The sequence below is a fragment of the Telopea speciosissima genome, chromosome 6, assembly GCF_018873765.1.
Source record: "Telopea speciosissima isolate NSW1024214 ecotype Mountain lineage chromosome 6, Tspe_v1, whole genome shotgun sequence".
Classification (NCBI taxonomy): domain Eukaryota; kingdom Viridiplantae; phylum Streptophyta; class Magnoliopsida; order Proteales; family Proteaceae; genus Telopea; species Telopea speciosissima.
Window position 1 is genome coordinate 27,997,847 of NC_057921.1, and position 20,521 is coordinate 28,018,367.

General features: G+C 40.3%; 1 protein-coding gene and 1 non-coding gene across 2 annotated transcripts; one reads left to right on the forward strand and one right to left on the reverse strand.

The window, feature by feature from the left end:
* Positions 1 to 580: 580 nt before the first annotated feature.
* On the reverse strand, positions 581 to 687 carry LOC122666368. Its single transcript, XR_006333561.1, has one exon. It is a non-coding gene; the product is annotated as a small nucleolar RNA R71 (small nucleolar RNA).
* A 6,790-nt stretch (positions 688 to 7,477) lies between these two features.
* On the forward strand, positions 7,478 to 9,228 carry LOC122665588 (cysteine-rich receptor-like protein kinase 10). Its single transcript, XM_043861742.1, has 4 exons — positions 7,478 to 8,019; positions 8,248 to 8,370; positions 8,743 to 8,945; positions 9,013 to 9,228. Exons 1-4 carry the CDS (start codon positions 7,554 to 7,556, stop codon positions 9,226 to 9,228), a joined length of 1,008 nt encoding a protein of 335 aa, XP_043717677.1. The 5' UTR covers positions 7,478 to 7,553.
* The last annotated feature ends 11,293 nt before the right edge of the window (positions 9,229 to 20,521 follow it).

Sequence of the window (20,521 nt, forward strand, 5' to 3'; positions counted from 1 at the left end):
TGTTTCGATTTTTGAGGGATAGATGCACTATCTACCTTGGGCTCCCTCTTATTTTTAGTATTTTTTTTTAAGTCTTTTATTTTTCTTTAATTTTTCTGAAGGAGACCTCATATCTGTTTAGGTGGCTAAGGTGTGGATTCGTGATTCAAGTAATTGTCTTATTAGAAGACCACCTTCTCTACCACCTTTGACCCCACCTTTGACCATGGGTGACCAACAACCCAAGACTCTTAAGGATAGGTTCTACCCTACCAGAGCTGTACAGCCCTCATGCATCAGTCTGCCTGTTGTTACAGGGAATAACTATGAACTCAAGACCAACTTCATCAACATGCTACCCCATTTCCATAGGATGGCTAATGAGGATGCATATCTCTTCCTTAGGGAATTTGAGGAGGTCTGTGTTCTAATTAAGGTCCAGAATTTGACTGATGATGCAGTTAGGCTTAGGTTTATACCCTTTGCCCTGAAAGACCAGGCCAAGAAGTGGCTCTATGGACTGCCTACTAATTCCATTATCACATGGGATCAGTTTACCATTGCCTTCTTGAGAAAAATTTTTCCTCTTTACAAGACTAATAAACTCAAGAGTGACATACTCCAGTTCAGGCAGAAATCACATGAGTCCTTTTCTAAATTCATGGAAAGATTCAAGGACCTCCTCTTAGAATGCCCTCACCATGGTTTCGACTTGTGGCAGCTATGCCAAATTATTTATGAGGGTATTGATTATCAGACCAAGCAACTTATAGAGTCTATGTGTCCAGCAGACTTTACTTCTTTTTCTAAGGAGAATGATGCATGGACATTCTTAACCAACTTGGCTGATAAGACTAGGGAGTGAAAATCTTCCCAAGAGGTTGAAAGAACCACTAAGGGGTATCTTATTAAGGGTATGATAGCAAAAGAAGCTAAACTTGACAGCCTCATAAAAAGGTTGGAGTCCATAGTTCTTAAAGAGTCTATACCGGTTAATCAGGTTAACCATGTGTCAATATGCAGTTGGTGCCAAATACCTGGACATATTTTGGAGGAATGCCCCAACACCTTAGTGGGCAATTATAACACTGAGAATGTAAGTGCTCTCTACCAAAATAACCCATATAGCAATACTTATAATCCAGGATGGAGAAATCACCCCAATTTCTCTTGGAATCAAGGAAACCAAGCAGTCTCATCCAACTTTAACTATCAAGGCCAGCTTGGTGTCCAAAGGCCCAACTTTGCATCACAAAATCAAGGATGTCTCCTAACCCCTTTCTCCCTCGTCCTCATCTAGGACCTTCTGTGAATTCTGCTAGGCCTCCTCTCCTTGCACCTTATCAGCAACCCCTAAGGTTTACCAATATAGGAGAAGCACCAAGAAATGGTGAGATGGAGAAAAGGATTGCCCTTATAGAGAAGCAACTCACCCAGATTGTCATAATTTTGCATGAGAGGGAAACAGGGCAATTACCTAGCCAACCTGAGCCAAATTCTAGGCATCAGGTTCATATTCAGCAAGATACCCAAGCTCCCCCCACTTAACCCGGTGCAAGGCCAACAACTTCAAGGGCCCTCCAGCCAGGTTAATGTTGTATATACTTTAAGGAGTGATCGTGAGTATCAACAGGCTAGTACACCTCAGTCTTTACCATCTTCTACTCCTATTGATTCTTTCCCTTCTGATGAGGCCATTGAAGTGCCTACGGTTCCTGGTTCATCTGATGAACCTGAAGTGATTTCAAATGATTTGGTTGAGGAAACCAAAGATGATTCTGTTGAGAAAGAGAAGAGGACCACCCCTGAAAGAGTTTATACCCCACCTGCCTCTTTCCCAAATAGGCTGGTTAGCAAGAAGTCTCCTTTTGTGGAGAAAATTTTGGATGTTTTTAAACAGGTTCAGGTGAATATCCCTTTGTTGGATGCCATTGCCTAGATCCCCACCTATGCTAAAGTCCTCAAAGACTTATGTACCCAAAAGTGGACCACCAATGTATCCAAAAAGGCATTTTTAACTACTAACATTAGTTCTCTCATCTCACAGCCAGTAGCAGCCAAGCATAAGGATCCTGGAAGCCCCACCATCTCTTGCACTATAGGTAGTACTACTATTGATCATGCCATATTGGACCTTAGTGCAAGTGTGAACCTCTTACCCTTTCATGTCTACCAACAGTTGGGATTGGGAGAGTTGAAATCGACCAAAATTACTCTTCAACTTGCGGATCGGTCGATTAAAGTTCCTAAGGGAATGATTGAGGATATTCTGTTGAACGTTGGAGAATTTATTTTTCTTATGGATTTTATTGTTTTAGATACCCAACCTACTATCAACTTCAAGGACCAAATCCCTATCATCTTGGGTAGGCCATTCCTAGCTACCAGTAATGCTTTAATCAATAGCAAGAATGGTCTCATGAAGTTATCTTTTGGCAATACTTCTGTTGACTTTAATGTGTTTAGGTTGGGCAAGCAGCCTGATATGGATGAAAAGGTACATATGTTACAGGGATTTTCTGATGATGTTGACACTTTCTTTGAGATTGATTTTGATTCGGGGTTTCAGGAATGTATGCAGGAATTGAAGAGTGTTGATGATACCACCTTATCTGAGGTTTGGAGCATCCAACCACCATTGGAGCCCTTGGACCCCTATCCATCTTCATTCTCAAACCCTCTATTATTGAGTCCCCCACATTAGAGTTGAAGGCCCTCCAACCTCAAGTATGCCTTCCTAGGACAAGATCACACTCTTCCTGTTATTATTGCTTCTGATTTGACTTCTATACAGGAAGAGGAGTTGATCAAGTTTCTAAAGGACCATAAGGAAGCCTTAGGTTGGACCATATCTGACATCAAAGGTATTAGCCCCTCCATTGTTCAACATCATATTCATCTGATGCAGAGTTTCAAACCTTCTAGGGAACCCTAAAGGAGAGCTAATTCAGTGATGAAGAGAGGCAATCAAGAAAGAGATCCTAAAGTACTTGGACCATGAATAATTTATCCTATTTTTGATAGCTAATGGGTGAGTCCTGTGCAGGTTGTGCCTAAGAAAGGAGGAGTCACTATAGTTGAGAATGTCAATAATGAATTGATTCCAACCCGTATCCAAACGGGATGGAGAGTGTGCATTGACTATAGGAAATTGAATGCGGCAACTTGGAAGGACCACTTCCCCTTGCCTTTTATTGATCAGATGTTAGAGAGACTAGCTGGCCATGAATACTATTATTTTCTTGATGGTTATGCAGGCTACAATCAAATCCCTATTGCTTTAGAGGACCAACATAAGACCACTTTCACATGCCCTTATGGAACTTTTGCTTACCGGCGTATGCCTTTTGGGCTTTGCAATGCCCCTACTACATTCCAAAGGTGCATGATGAGTATCTTTTTTGATATGGTAGAGCACTTCCTAGAGGTGTTTATGGATGATTTTTCTATTCACGGGAGACAGCCTTTAAGATCGATCTTTATCAATCTCCGTTCCATCTGGTGTATGAAAAGGCATATCACTTACCTGTTGAGCTTGAGCATAAGGCCTTTTGGGCTATCAAGAAGCTCAACTTTGACCTACCCACTGCAGGTACCCATAGAAAACTTCAACTATCTGAGTTGGAAGAGCTTAGGAATGAGGCATATGAGAATGCCTGGATTTACAAGACAAAAACCAAGGCTTTCCATGATAGGCACATTTTGAGAAAAAATTTTTAAGTAGGCCAAAAAGTTTTGTTGTACAATTCTCGTTTGTACATCTTTCCAGATAAGCTACGTTCTAGATGGGATGGCCCCTATATTGTTCAAAAAGTTTATCCTTATGGGACTGTTAAGGTTGCCAATCCTAGTACAGGTGCTACTTTCAAGGTCAATGGCTAAAGATTGAAGCCATACATTGAGATGTCCACTTCACTTGTAGAAGAGGCCATGGATCTCCATGAGCCTCTTTACCTTGAAGACTAACCTCCTGGTATATTTACCCTCCTTTGTCCTTATTCTTTCTTTTCTGCATGCATTGAGGACATTGCATAAATTAAGTATGGGGGGGTGTGTTGGACTTTATTTATGAATTTTGTGAATTTTGATTGTGGTGATAGTTTGGTTTTGTGCATAAGTCTCTTTGATTGCGAAACTACAGAAAGAGGGAATTAGGTGTCCTAGCATGCGAAATAATAAAAAATCCATTTTCAAGGACGGTAGTTGGTTTGTATCCGGTGATGGGGATTGAGTCTGAAAATATGAGTGCTACTTCATTGGATGGTTAGATTTCCTCTATGTGTTTATGGACCCTTTGATCTTTTGGCTAGTAGTTGAGACCAATTTGTTTATGGCAAGGCAAGGCATGAAAGTGAATGAAAAAAAAAAAAAACGATAGAAACAGAAAGGAAAGTGGAATTCCTTGGGACTAGCCAGAGCATTACGCCTCATGAAGTAGGGTGACTTAATCGAAATTCCTTGGAAAGAAACTCAAAAAAAAAAAAAAAAAAAAAAAAAAAAACTCTTGCATCAATGTCTCAAAATCTTATTAGATATATGCAAAAAGCAAAGCTACCAAGTATTTGGGTGTCTGGTGTATGCTCCATCATGTCATTCAGAGAACAGTAGTGGAGTAGAATAGAGTTTATGGTTGAGAAAGAAAAAAAAAAAACTTATGCCTTAATGCCTGAAAAGAAAGTATGGTAAAAAATACTTAATGCCTAAGTCTTTTGGTTCCATCGATGCTATGAGTGATTTACTTGAAGGTGAGTAGTGTTTAGAAGATAAGAGGAGATCCCTTAATCTTGATATATGCTTGTTACTTGAATTGATGTGGGGTGATAAAATTCAAGTGTGGGGGAATCTTTGGCTCCTTAATCTTTAGTTGAGTATTTCTTTGAGATTGTGTGCCCTATCTTACTTATGCCATGAGAAAAAATTTACATCATTTTTTTTATTTATGGAATTTTAGGTGTATATTCACTGCAAACACCCATGAGACACAACTCGTCCACTAGGGTAACCTAGGGGTTTAAAGGCTTGTTGCACATCCTTAGTGCAACCGTGATTCCTACTAAAGTGAGTTAGGATTTTTTGCATTCTAGGTTAGTTTTTCTTTTTGCTTTACTTGAGGACAAGTAACGTTCAAGTGTGGGGGAATCTGATGAGCATATTTATATGTGAAATCTTGGGGCATAAAGTATACATTTTATCACATTGGATAGAGTTACTTTGGTGTTTTCTTGTGTTTTTCAGGTTTTGGGTTATTTTGGGCTATTCTAGACTATCGGGAGCTGCATGTCCCAATTTACACGTAAAGTTATCATTTTTCTTTCCATGGCTGTAAAGAGGATTAAATTTGGAGCAAGATGGACATGACGAAATGCAAGTACGCATCCGTTTAAGCCTCCATACAGTTGATTATTCTTTTCAGTCCAAGAAAGGATACTGGGTCAGAAAGGAGCTGTAGTGCAAGCCCATAGACATTCTACCACTACCCAAGGACATTTTTGATATTATAGAAGATATTTCCAAGCAATGGTGTTGATCTACTGCAAGTACAGGGCCGTTTTGGCAATTTTGCACTCTTGAAAAGAGAGAAGGACAGCCACCCACATGGAGGGACCCACACTGCCACTAGATTCCATAGTTTTGAAGGCCCACAAGGTGTCCACGATTTTTATGGGCTGCATTTAATGCCCCACGATTTTTAGAGGACACATTGGAAATTTTATCATTTGTTGAATGGACATCCTAGTCATCACTCTCTCTCTTTCCTCCAACTTTTCAAGGGCATTTTTGAAATTCCACCTTGGATAGATTTCTTTTAAAAGATATTATCTCATCTATGGAAGGTTGAAAGGTCAAAGATGCCTTGATCTCATCGCTTGGAGAAGATATCTACAAAGAAAAGGAAGCACAAGTTAGAATTAGAAAGTTACTTTTCTAGAAATAGAGGGCTTATGTAGCTATAGATCCCAAAAATACCGCTGTATCATACAAAGGCGTTTATACTTTGTGCCATAGAAACGTCGGCGAAGGTACCACCATTTTTGTACAACGGCATTTTTTGAGAGTGACTGTGTATGTGCCTTTACCGCGGCGTTTTCTAATAAACGTCATGGAAAATGTCCTACAACGACGTTTTTAAAAGTGTCGAGGTAGGCACTGAATTTCTAATTGTTGCGACGTTTGTAGCAAATGCCGGGACAAGTACACTAAAACCACGTTTATAAAAGCGCCGCTGTAGGCAACAACTTCTTAATATTGAGGCATTTGTTAATAAACGCCGGTAAATGAGGCCTCGCTTTTTGTTTTTGCCGACGTTTTTAAAAACGCCGCTATAGGTGCTATTTTTTTTTTTTTAAATTTAAGAACAGCTTCTGTATCTATTCGACTAACCTGTTTCAAATATAATAGATTCATTCTGCCACCTATTTCATATATAATGCATTCATCCATATTAATCTTTTCGACCACTTGTTTCATATAGAACACATAAATCCCACAAAATAATGATTTTACTAATGCCAAGATATATTGAACTATGTAAAATATCCATTAAACATAAAATAAAAACAGAGTCTAAAGTACTAAGGTTTCGATACTGCAAAAAGACGAGATCCCCTCCTACACAGAATCCATAGTTCTAAGGTTCCAATACTGCAAAAAGATAAAAGATCCCCTCCTACACAAAATCCATAGTACTAAGGTTCCGATACTGCAAAAAGACCACAAAGAGACCCCCTTCTATACAAAATTCATAACCCAATTAGCAAAGAAAATAATATTAGTTCATGGATCTCTGAAGCCACCAAAGTTATACTCCCAGTGAGGAAACCAAGCCCAAAAGTGAAATTCCAAGACCTGAACACCATCTCCATCCTACACAAAACCATCAAATAGCAATATAAACTAATTAGTAAGACTGAAGGTGACAAGAGGTATGCACAAGTACCAATAACAAAGTAAACAAAAAATTATGGGGACAGATAAACAATCCAATCAACCATCCTTCACTGGCTTGTATAAATAAAACCTCTTCACAGATCTTCACACTCAAGCCCACACTCAAAGCCTTGAATTGTGCAACTTTCCTAGATGTTCTTAACTGGATAATTAAAGCTTGTCTCAGGGAGAAGTAAGCATTAAAAAGTAGCATTACTTCCTACTGAAACCCTGGAATTGCTTACATAGAGACAAGAATCATGCTTCAATCAGAAAATGCTGAGAATACCCAAATGCCTAGCGATTTTAGATTCAATGAAAATCAAGGAAATAAATGCATTTACATACACATGCACACAAATACTGAAATACACAGAGAAAGATGAACCGGAGGTCCAAAAAAACAAATCTAACACAGATCATACAATTTCAACCATCTTCTATCTTCTCTATCCTCTAATGCTATCAGCAGTACTGGATTTTACAACACAACAAATACCCAGAATTCCAACACAGTCTATGGTCTCTTACTGTGCAGAGGTGATATTACTTCCCAAGATTGTCAAAATTGTGTTAACATAGCAAGTAAAGATATCACACAACGTTGTCCCAATCAAACAGGTGCAATAGTATGGTATGATTTATGCATGTTAAGGTACTCCGATCAGTTCATCTTCTCAACTATGCAAGAAAATCCAACTTGGTATTTGTGGAATGTCAATAATGTGTCAAACCCAGTTCAATTTAATCAGACTTTGGCAAATTTAATGAATGACCTTGTGAACCAAGCTGTCTTTGGTTCTTCCACTCGAATGTTTGCAGCTGGGGCTGTGAATTATACAAACAGCTTTGAGAAGACTCATGGGTTAATTCAGTGTACTCCTGATATATCTCAGAATGACTGCAATAGATGCTTAGTTGAAGCTGTTGCTCATATCCCAAATTGTTGCAATGCAAAGCAATGTGGGAGAGTTCTCATGCCCAACTGTAATTTGAGGTTTGAGCTCAATGATCCTTTCTATGAATCAATAGCTGCTCCAACACCTCCATCACCTTCTTCAACTCCTCCTCCTCTTTCCTCGCCTCCACCAGCAAACAGTATAGTAACACAGGGTATGTTATGCTTTTAGGAGCTCTAGTTAATACTAATTGAAGTTTCATTTTATTTTTTACTTCTAATTTTTTTCTATTAGAAACAAGATTGACCCCCCTCCCCTCAAACACACCATTTAACTTCAAGACTGTCTATTTTTTATGTGTATTCATGCATCATTTGCTATTAATCCTTTTAAAACCAATCAATTGGATCACACATTAAAAGAAAGATTTTGGTTTTTACAGGGAAAGGAAAAAATTCGTCGACTATTGTCATTATTATTGTCGTCATGGCAATAACAGCAGTTATTCTTGTTTCTACCCTATTTATATGGTTTTGTATGAGGAAGCCAAAGAGTGAAATTGATGGTGAGCAAACGTACTTTAAATCTTTCTCTATCTTTTATATTTTATTTAGGTGTCAATGTATACGAAATTTTGTATGTAGGAAATTAAAACATTTATAATGGATTGATTTCATTATATTCTTTTGATTGTGCAAGGAATCAAGAGGAGCTGTGTAGGGAAAAACAAATTATTAGGCAAACATTAATTTCCCTTGGAAAATCTCTTGGGTGAAACATATTGCAGAACTCCCTAGAGAACTAGTTTGAATCCAAAGAAAGAAAGCTTTGGCCAGCTATGCTCACTATACAAAATTGTCTACATGTTTTCATCAAAGCGTTTCTATTTGGGAAGTATTGGTTGATTTTTATTTTTTTTTCGGGGTTGGTTGTTAAGGTGTGGCTGATATCAATGTGGCACAATCCTTGCAATTTGACTTTAATACAATAAGAGCTGCCACAGACAACTTCTCTGATATGAATAAGCTTGGACAAGGTGGCTTCGGTGCTGTCTACAAGCTAATGATCCATTACTATGATACAAGCATGCAACAAAATCTTAACATATACAGTTTAAAGTTGCATTCTGAATTCTTAAAGGTGGTTTTAAATCAGTCTATACAAGTCCACTCTTTTGAGAGGATCCTCTAACACAAATAGTATACAGGGTAAGCTTTTGAATGGACAAGAAGTTGCTGTGAATAGGCTATCTAGAGATTCTGGACAAGGTGAACTAGAATTTAAGAATGAGGTGGTGTTAGTGGCCAAGTTGCAGCACAGGAATCTTGTACGACTCCTTGGCTTCAGCTTAAAAGGAGAAAAAAAGCTCCTGATGTATGAATTCTTGCCAAATGCAAGCCTCGATCACTTCATATTTGGTTAGACTCTATCTCTGCTTCCCTTTCAAGTGTATTTCTTTCTGTTTTTTTTGAAGTTCTTTGAAAAATATCTTGTATTTTTCCAATGCAAAGAAGATACCCCTTAAGATGTCTGGCTGGAGAAGAGTACCTTTGATTTTACAAAAGATGATCACTACAGAACCTATGAGATCTGTATTTCAAAGACTCTAGTGCATCCCTTATTTTAGGCATAAAGCTTAGCTATGAGATCCAATTAATTCCTTTTATTTGGAAACTGCATATGGAATTGCTTTGATTATGATAAGTTGCTAATATCTGAGTCCTTATTTGATCTTTTTATGTTTGAACATATAGATCCAATCAAACGCACACAATTGGACTGGGAAAAGCATCACAAAATCATGGGTTTGAATCTTTTTTAGGAGGGGAATGATCTCCCACAGTTTCAGGTCTTTTGGGCTTGGGAACAAAGAGTTGTATCAACTCGGTCCAACCCATGGTAATGCAAATAGCAGAAAAGAGCATTATTGAACCAGAAAAAAAATAAAGAGTAGGAAGAACTAAGGCAAAAACATGGTGAAACAAAAGATTAAAGAGTAGGAAGAAGACTGTCAAAAGAACCCAAATCAAACTCAAAACTGATCCATTCAACCATTCAAATGAAACTCAAATCTTGAAAGTACTAAAAGCTTACCTGTACAGATAGACGGTCAAAAAATAAGCCAACTTATGCAATGGCCTCAATTATCAGCTGTTCAAATGAATGGGTGAGCAAAATCAATATGTATAGTACTTCAGATAAAAATTAAAATAAAAAACCAACAAAATTTTATAATTTTATAACTTACATAAGTGAGTTGAACTTTCCGAACTACCTCTACCCCGAAGTATTTGGGGTAGATCAGCTACAACACGTTTCAAATCAGCAATTTCTTCCTTCATCATTGCAAATTCTCTTTGTCTTTCTTGTTTCTCCCATCTTTCCTCAATATTTCTTTGTGTAAGGCCAAGAATACTCGGCTTTACGCTTAGGCCTGCACCGCGCACTCGGCCTGGAGGATCAACCCCAAATGCTTCCACGAAAAGATCGTTTTGGACAACACTCGTCTCTCTCATTTCTGGGGGCAATTCTTCTAATTTCTCTTCAAACTTATCCTACAAACCAATGGATAATAGGTTAACAACGGACATTCCAACAGATACTCAAGAATATGCATAAAATTTATAGACATTATTAACCTTGACAAATACTTACTATGATATCTCTTGTCGCCTGATTTAAGTAACTGCCATCTCTCCTTTGGTGGGTTTTCTTAAACACCTACACTCTAGTAGGATCTGCACCATCAGGGTGTTCAACCTGTTGAACAAGCAGATATGATAGTTAGATCAAACATAATCACATCCATTTATGATATTACCAAATGTTCATGAGATGTGCAGAAGAAAATTACCATCTCGTGTGCTACCTGTGCGAAACCCTTCCGGCCAGTTCTATGAGACACTTATTGGTTCTCTCTCCTATTTTTGTTATCTATAGATTTTGCCTATCGTATATCAAACCCATCATTAAAATATGTGTCATACTTAATTAAGTAAAATGAAATTAGGTCAATTCATTGTTAAAAAAAAAAACATATTACCTGCCAGTCCTCAGATGTCCACTTCCCTATGAGGTATGCCCATTGATCAGCTGGAATGTCTACGGGATCAGTAGGGCGGGGAGCATTATAAAAATTAGGATATTTTATCCCTATCTCTTTTTTCAGAGCTGCCTTGAAATCCCGCCATGAGTGGCTCATTCTCATGAAAATAAAACATTGGGCATCTTTCGAAACATTAAATTTTTCCTATTAAACAAATCCAATTAGTATAAGTCTAAACCCAAATCAAAAATCAATACTTACCTATGAAATTAGATCAATTTTATAGTGAAAATAAGATGGGATATCATCACGGTACTTATAGTGGCGACTTCACTGGGGAATAGGTGGACAAACGTCCACCCGTGGTCAAACTTTCTAAATAGGTGCTATCAATAAATGACAGAATGTTCTCTCTAAACTTTTATGTAAAAAAAAATAAAGAAAAAAAAAATAAATAAAATAATATATATATATATAAAATAAAAAAAATAAAAAAAAATGTACAAAACAAAATACAAAAAAAATAAATACCATAATATGTTTGTCTGGCTAACCCCTGTGTGTACTAACCGCATCATGCATAGTGCTCGAAGTGAAATCAAACGGCGAGGGTACTCCCTGTAGTGTAACCCCGAGGAGGTGAGGCATGTCATACTAAGTACTTTGAGATCGGATGATAGCCGCTTTCTGTACCACTTTCTTGCACACATTCACCGCATGGGAACCCCTCTTACCCCCATAGTTAGTCTTTGGACCCCATGAGTAGTCATGGGTAATTCGCGGTGAAGCTACAGCCCTTGATATTTACTATACGAGTTTAGAATCACCAGCAAGGATATTCACTAGTGTGCTGAGGAGTGCTTTGCCACTCAAAAAAGGTACTAGCTCGATTACTCTGAGTTTGTGTGACCTATTCTCCAGGTATATCAAAAGAACCACGTGCCTACAATTCACGACCATGACCGATAGGTATATCGGTTCTGTCAAGGGTGACCTTATTCTGTCCTATGAAAGCCTACCCATTACATGCATCATGTAGGAAAATAGACCATACATGACTAGGGTACAACACAAACTAACCTTTGTTAGCTGTAAGAGAGAGACCGAGTTTTAGGGTCATTTGAAGATTAACCTGGCTTTGACATGAGATGCCACCGAAGGTAAGGAATTCCATAGTCCCGTGATGGTCCCTCGAAGAAGAATGGAAACTCACTTCCATATGATGGAACCTTACATGTCCCTCAAAATAAGGGCATCTCATTTTGACTCCAGACATAATCGTCAATAACCCGGTAACTAGGATCTTTCTTTTGTTTGTTTTCTTTATTGTGTTCAAACATGCTTGGGCAATGACGGCATTTGAAGCCTGCATTTAGAGAAGCCCAACCGGAACTCTAATGATGGTTTCAATTACTTGAGCCAAACAAAATAAAAAAAAATGTCATAAAAAAAATATATATATGATGAAATACAAAAAATAATAACAAAAAAAAAAAGGGGAATTAAAATAAGAAAAAAAAAAGGGATTGTTGAATAACATTTATTCCTTCTTAGGACCTGAACTAGACTATTCTTCTCTTTTTCATAGAAGCACAATTCCGTCCTTGCCCATTTGGATCCGACGCGGTGGAAGGCTGACCCGAGCCAGCCCACCATTCTGCTCAAGATCCCTAATTCCTTCTCATTCTTCTAGTTCATCTTCTGAGATATCACTTGTGAGTAACATGAATCCTCCGAAGGATCACTTGTCTGAAAGTCACGTTGAAGATCGAGTGGATAGGCTACAAGTAGACATGGCTGGAATGCAGCAACTCATGGCACAACTAGTTCAGTTGGTCAATGAACTATCTAAGGGTGGATCCATAGCTGGACTAACAGAGCAGGAAGTCCAAAAAACTAACCGCGCAACCCTCAAGACTCCAATCATCATACTAGTAGAAGAAGGGGAAGATAGCCACCCTATGGACTCTCTTGAGACTAAAAGGGAGAAGAAAATGAGAGAAAAAGTAGCCGAGTTGGAAGTGGTTGTCAAAGGCAAAGTCAAAGAAAAAGATGAAGAAGACCTGGTGTTCTTTCCCGAAGGGAAAATCCCCAAAGATTTCAAGTTGAAATTGGATAAGTTCGACGGATCGGGAGATCCTAGGGCTCATCTCAAGATTTTTGCCACCATTACCAAATCATGGGGACTTTCTGAAAATCAAATGGGATAGGCGTTCTTGTATTCTTTGGCCGGATCTGCTTTGAGGTGGTTAACCCAGCTTCATCACACTCAAACCCAGTCATGGGCCTCTGTGGTTAAAGCCTTCACTAAGCAATATTTATACAACACCGAGATGGATATTACTCGAAGAGAATTGAAAACCTTGAGGCAAGAACCAAGTGAAGAGTTCTCAAACTACATCATGCGGTTCAGGGAGAAGGCCACAAAAATGTGGAACCGCCCTACTAAGGAGGAGCAGGTCAAGATATTGCTAGAAAATCTGTACGGGGAGTACCGTTAGAAGATATACTACCAACACATCAAAACATTTGATGCCCTTATGACGATTGGGAAAAAGATTGAAGACAAGATCTTTAAAGAAAGGCAGAATCAGGGTATGACCCATGAAGCATCAGGAAACTATTCGGCGAGGAAAAGCCCAAGAGCCAAAGGAGGAAATACTGCAGGGACAACAGCCAAGTGGCAGAAGTCCAGGTGGTAGCCGCAGGATCCATGTGATCCAAATGAATCTGAAGCATCCAGGAGGAATTTCAACTTTGAAGGAATAACACCCTCGTTGTTATTCACCAAGCTCAAGAAGTAGGGAATGATCAATTCAGTTCCTCATAGGCCTGTGGATTTGAACAATCCACCTACCTAGTATAAGCCCAATCTGTACTATCATTACCACGACCAACAAGGCCATCATACGGATAGATGCCTATCTCTTAAGCATGCAATCTAGGACTTGATTGACGAGGGCAAAATTGAACTTCAGAAGAAGCAGCCACCAAATGTCACCACAAATCCTCTGCCTAACCATGGAGTAAACATGCTTCAAGAGGATGCCAAGCAAGCAGATCCTACCACTTTGATTCATCCAGTCGGGAGGAGGAAGCTAATGAAGGCACACGTCTATGTAGCAATGTTGACCAAGAGACTTAAGGAGGAAAAAGAACCATAGATTCAATAAGAGATGTCTTAGGAAGTGGATCGGCCCGATTCCCCTTTCTATCATCCAAAGTCAGAAGGTGCCACCTAGGTAGAGTACCAGATACCTGCATGAAAAATCTCGCAACCACTGGTGAAGGGGACCTATTCTCCAGAGTCATCTACAGGATCAGTAAACATGTTGCAGGAAGAGACACCATTCCAAGATCCCACTACATTGATCCAGCTCATCCTGTGGTATTTAGGAAGAGATGAGCAGTCACGGCAAGCACGGGCAGAAAGGATGCAGGTTTGCATTTACTGCGCTCGAACCAACTATGATCGGAATATCCGAATAGGCGGGCAACCATGTGATCAAGGCAGAGGTATAGCATCCATCAACCGGCTTCGAAAGTTAGATTTCTTGGAGTATGGATTAGAAGGTCTCGAGACAATGACACCATTGTGCAAGTATGGTTTCTCATCATTCAAAATATGTCACTTGGTTCTTGAAGAAGAAGAAGGGAATGAAATCACCAGAGTCACACCTCAGCTACTTAAAGCAGTCTCAGCACTAGCTATTGGTCAAGTTCTAACAAAAGAAGTCTCTCTTATCCATATAGGGGGGGATACTGACGAGAGCTCAGATGAGGTGGACGACCAAGAAATCCACGAAGGATGGATAGAGTATGCCAAGCAAAGTCCAACGATGGAGGACGAAGGAGTAGAAGCGATGGATTGGGTAAATAACATCGAAAGCAATGATAATAATGATCCTACCACCCTTATTCAACCTATATCATCAGATGAGGATGAAAGCAGAGATGATGAGGAGATATCATCTCCAGAGGTCCCCAGAGGCGATTGGACAGTGGCTAGAGAAGATTTCGAGCATTGGAGCATGAGTGCCTTCTACTAGGTCGCAGATATACTCTATGTTTCCACCAATACTCAAGAGATCTTGTACAAGGCTACTTCTCTATTTTTAGATCTGGTGTGTAGTAACTTTGCAGCACGTTGTGAGAGCTTGGTGATGTCAAATCAGAGCGATGTACTCGCTCGGACCCTCCATGAGTTAAAAAACATGACTTGGTTAGCCAATGCTTTGGCTCGGGACTTGTTTGGAACCCCTCCTGAAGATCTGGCCCTGTATTCTGATTCATTCTCCTATCCGGATGCACCCCGAAGAAGTGAAACATGGGATGCATGGATCAATGATATCGGCCTCGGGGAATTTCAGAATGACCCCACCAAAGGTATCTTTCCTATGGACATCGATGATGAAGGGGAAGAACCATTAGAAGAAGAACAATCATTCGAAGAAGATGAAAGTGAGCAAGAATCTACATCAGAAGAATTCGATGATGAAGGGTCCGAAGGGGAAAAAGAAACAGAAGATGGGGAACCTTGGCAACCAAGGATGCGTCTGGAGAAGTATGAGAACATTTGAGGACCCGCACCATGGGAATTATCATTCTAGGTGAACAAGATCCACCGGGATGTGGACAAAATCCAGGAAATGCTCATGAGAATGGTGGTCTTGGATGATAAGTACCAAGAAGAGCTTCAACAGCTGGAACCTATTAAAGAACAGTGGGTGCTCCCTCAAGCAATTCATCATTTGGAAAACTCCATAAAGCTAACTTTAGCCTTGGCACAAGACCTATGTGGGACTCCTCCCCCGTCTCCGTATCAGGGTAACAGAGAATACCGTGCGTGGGCAAGAGCGCATGACGATTTCTATATGTGTCATGTCAATGAGGAAGGAGCAGTAAATGACCCAACAGGGAATATCCACCCAGTTATTTCAAGTCCAGAAGAGAGGTCCGAAAGTTCAGTTTCTCAAGGAGAAAAGAAGGATCACAACTTCTACAAGTCATTGGCGGAAGCAAGAAAGATGTACCAAACGGCTTCGGAAGCCTTTCATGCCATTAGCCAATTGATACCAGAAGAATCTCATACAGTCCAGTAGGTTGCTGAAAAATAAGAAACCTTATCAGGAATCCTAAATCAGGCCCGAAAGTCTTTGTCTGATGAAGGAGGTAAAACCCAAATTTGTCCCAAGGGTCCTCTTATCATCACTGATAGTGACGAAGAAGATGGAGACTTTTTCCCAGTCCAGTTGGTCATCAAAGAAAGAGAGTCAGAGGTTGCGGAAACCAGGAGCGGCCGAAACTTCAAGAATAAGGAGTTGACAGTGGAAAAATATCGGTCTAGCCAATCAACGATGGTTGTTGAGCCAGAAAACTGAGTACTAGACCAATTGAAGAAGGCCCAAGCTAACATCTCAATCTGGGGATTATTAATGGCGTCACCAACCCACCGAGAAGCTATTTTGAAAGCTCTTACCAAGGTTCAACCGCCCATAGAAATGGGGCCTGAGGAATTATCTCACATAGTGGGAGCCACTTATGCCATTCAGTCACTCTTTTTCTCAGAAGAGGATTTACCCCCGGGAGGAAAGAATCACAATCGGGCACTTTACATTACGGTGGAATGTAACAAGAATCAGGTCCCCTAGGTTCTGATAGACAATGGGTCCGCCCTCAATGTAATGCCCCTCAAAGCAGCCAGATGCATGGGTTTATCTCTAGACAAGATGAAGTCATCTAGTCAGACCATCAAGGCATACGATAATTCTAGGAGGGAGGTAATTGGGATTCTTACCACCAGTGTCAAGATTAGACCAGCCTACTTTACCATAGAGTTCCAAGTCATCGACATTCAAGCATCCTTCAATATGTTGCTTGGAAGACCATGGCTGCATTCAACAGGAGCCCTAGAATCAAGTCTTCATCAAAAGCTAAAGTTCATATATGACCAGAAAGTAATTACCATCTTTGGAGACCCAAAAATGGTGCACACTTTGGCCAACATTAAAGTAGGTGGTTCATCCTCGCAGGAGGTGCAACTGGGTGGGTTTGAAATTGACCACATTTGTACTACCTCTGCAAGTGAAGAAGATCAGAGTCTAGGGAAATTCCCAACAATGTGGAGCGAGGCCTCTGTAAAGATCATGAAAAGGATGAAATATTTTCCTAGATTGGGATTGGGAAAGAACCAACAGGGAATACCAGCATTCCTAAAGATACCAGCCAATGCCAACCATTGTGGATTAGGGTTTAACCTGAAGGACCCAAGGAAGAAAGTCATAGGACAGAAGAATAGTGCGGCAAATGGTGTGCCATACTTCAAGACTCTAAATGGGTACTTCGTGAAAGAGGGAGAAGACTTCCCTTACTGTGGAAATCAAGAACCATGGTTCGATCAAGAGCAGGGCAAACGTCTGCCAGGGCTCGAAATATTCTTCAGAGATGATGTGGACTGGATAGCCATGAAATTGGATCAAGCCAGCAAGAAGGAAGTCACTGGGGATCAAGGGATCGGTGAGCTGTTCGAAGTGGCGGTGATCATTGAAGAAGAGGAAGAAGGACCGGCACCACATCTTCTTATACAACCTCTCCAAGGATCCATAGCGAATTGGGCAAGAATGATGGAAGATTTCCATATTGATGAGTCTGAAGTTGAAACCAGCTCTAGCATAATCCTGTCCAAGTCTGTCTCTGAGTCTGTATCTGAGTCCTGTGGAAATGTCCAGTCCATTGGGTCTGTCTGTACTCTTCCCCTTATCATGAATGAAATTGCTGATTCCGAATATGTTTCTTTTTCTTCTTCCTATTCTTCTGATGATGATAATGTCCGAGAACATCGTAATCTATTAGAACAATTGGAGCAAAGAAGAGCTCAACCCGTCCGAGAGGACACCCACCCTGTAAATATAGGGACCGATCAATGCCCTCGAATGATCAAAATTGGTGCTTCTCTCAACAATGACGAAACATCCCAAATGATCTCTCTCCTCAAGGAATTTGAGGAAGTCTTCGCCTGGTCCTACAAGGATATGCCTGGCATCGATCCAAAGATTGTGCAACATGAACTACCAACATATCCGGAGGCTCGCCCAGTCAAGTAGAAGTTAAGAAGGATGCGACCGGAATGGAGTGAGAAGATCAGGTAAGAAGTCATCAAACAATGGAATGCAGGATTTCTCCAAGTAACCCAATACCCTCAATGGTTATCCAATATTGTCCTAGTCCCTAAGAAAGACGGGAAGGTCAGAATGTGTGTGGATTTCCGTGACCTAAACAGGGTCAGCCTGAAGGATGATTTTTCGTTACCCCACATTGATATTTTGGTAGACAACACTACAGGCCATGCTCTACTATCCTTCATGGATGGTTTCTCAGGATACAACCAAATTAGTATGTGCCCGAAGGACAGAGAGAAAACTGCCTTCACCACACCCTAGGGCACATTTTGTTACAAAGTAATGCCTTTTCGGTTGAAAAATGCTGGGGTAACATATCAAAGAGCAGCCACGGCTATCCTACACGCCATGATACACAAAGAAGTAGAGGTATATGTCGATGATATGATAGTCAAATCTATTGATCGACAAGGCCATTTTGTTGCCCTCAAAAAGTTTTTTGAAAGAATCAAAGAATACAAGCTAAGGCTGAACCCTCAGAAGTGTGTGTTTGGGGCCAAAGTAGGAAAATTACTGGGGTTTCTTGTCAGCGAAAGAGGGATAGAAGTGGACCCTGAAAAAATAAAAGCCATCATGGGAATGCCACCACCTCGGGCAGAAAAAGAGGTACGAGGGTTTTTGGGCCGCATCCAGTACATCAGCAGATTCATATCCCGGTTGACATCCACTTGTGAACCTATCTTCAAACTCCTAAGGAAGAAAGAGCCAAAAGAATGGAATGAGAAATGCAAGATGCCTTTATGAAAATCAAAGAGTATCTACTTTCTCCTCCTATACTTGTCCCTCCAGTGTTCGGTGAACCTTTGCTCGTATATTTGTCAGTAGGAGAAACAGCGGTCGGATCAATGATGGCCAAAGTTGGCAAGGCGGATGGAGAAGAGCACGCAATCTACTATGTAAGCAGGAAATTCCTCGAGTATGAAACTCGATATGCTCCGGTAGAGAAGACATGCACATCTCTGGTTTGGGTAACTAAGCGTCTGAGGCACTACATGGTGTCACATCCCATCAGGTTGATCTCTCGAATGGATCCAATTAAGTACCTCTTCGAGAAACCAGCGTTGACAGGGAGAATGGCTAGGTGGTTGTTGTTATTATCAGAATTCAACATAACTTATGTCAGTCAAAAGTCTGTGAAAGGGCGAGTAATCTCTGACCATTTAGCAGCATTTCCCTCAGAGGATGATTCCCGACCAATAGAGGACCTCTTCCCAGATGAAGATTTGCACTCCATAGAAGCTGAACCGACTAGAAAGTGGCAATTGTACTTTGATGGAGCCGCCAATCAAAAAGGATTTGGCGCAGGGGTACTATTGATAACCCCAGAGGATTTTTACTTACCGATGTCCTTTAGATTAGAATTTAGTTGTACCAATAACATGACAGAGTATGAAGCTTGTGCTATTGGGTTAGAAATGGCTTTGTCTGTAGGGGTTGACAAAATTAAAGTTTACGGAGATTCCTCCATTGTGATCTGTCAAACACAAGGAAAGTGGAAGACTAAGGATGAGAAGCTGAAGCCCTACCAAGTTTATCTGGAACAACTGACTCAATGCTTCAAGAAAGTTTCTTTTGAGTATCTACCTAGGGATAGCAACCGGTTTGTCGATGCTTTAGCCACTTTGGCGTCTATGGTAGAATGTGATACCCGGGACAAGATCCAACCTTTCCTAATAGAAAGGAGGACTTACCCAGCATATGGAGAGCAAGTCAATGCACTCACCGAGGATGGAAGACCTTGGTATGCTCCAGTGGTCGACTACATCAAGGAAAGGAGGTACCCTGAAGAGTTTTCAAAAAAAGAGAAGAGGCATTTACGAAAATATGCTACTCAATTCATCCTCCAAGGAAACTTGTTGTATAAGAGGTCTTATGATGGTATCCAACCATTATTTGTAGATGAGGATCAGGCTCAAATCATTATGGAAGAAATCCATCAAGGAATATGTGGCCACACATAAATGCAAGGATGCTGGCCAAGAAAATTCTCAGGATGGGATACTATTGGGCCACTATGGAAGCTAAGTGTGCTGCTTTCGTGAGGCGATGTTATAAATGCCAGATATTTGCCAACAACATTCATATTCCTCCGATAGAGTTGTACTCATTAAATGCCCCTTGGCCATTTTCTACCTGGGGAATTGATGTAGTTGGTAAAATAACTCCAAAAGCTTCAAATGGAGATCAATTCGTGTTAGTCGCTATCGACTATTTCACAAAATGGGTGGAGGCTCAATCTTATGCAGTTTTAACTTCCGCCAAGGTGGCAAAATTCATAAAAGAGATTCTCATCTGCAGATACGGTGTGCCACAGCAGTTGATTTCAGATCAAGGCTTGCATTTCAGGGGAAAAGTGAAAGAACTCTGTAACCAATTTGGCATTAAGAGGCATAAGTCTACTACTTATCGACCATAGACTAATGGAGCGGTGGAAGCAGCCAACAAAAATATGAAGGTCATATTGCAAAAGATGGAAGATACACACAATGATT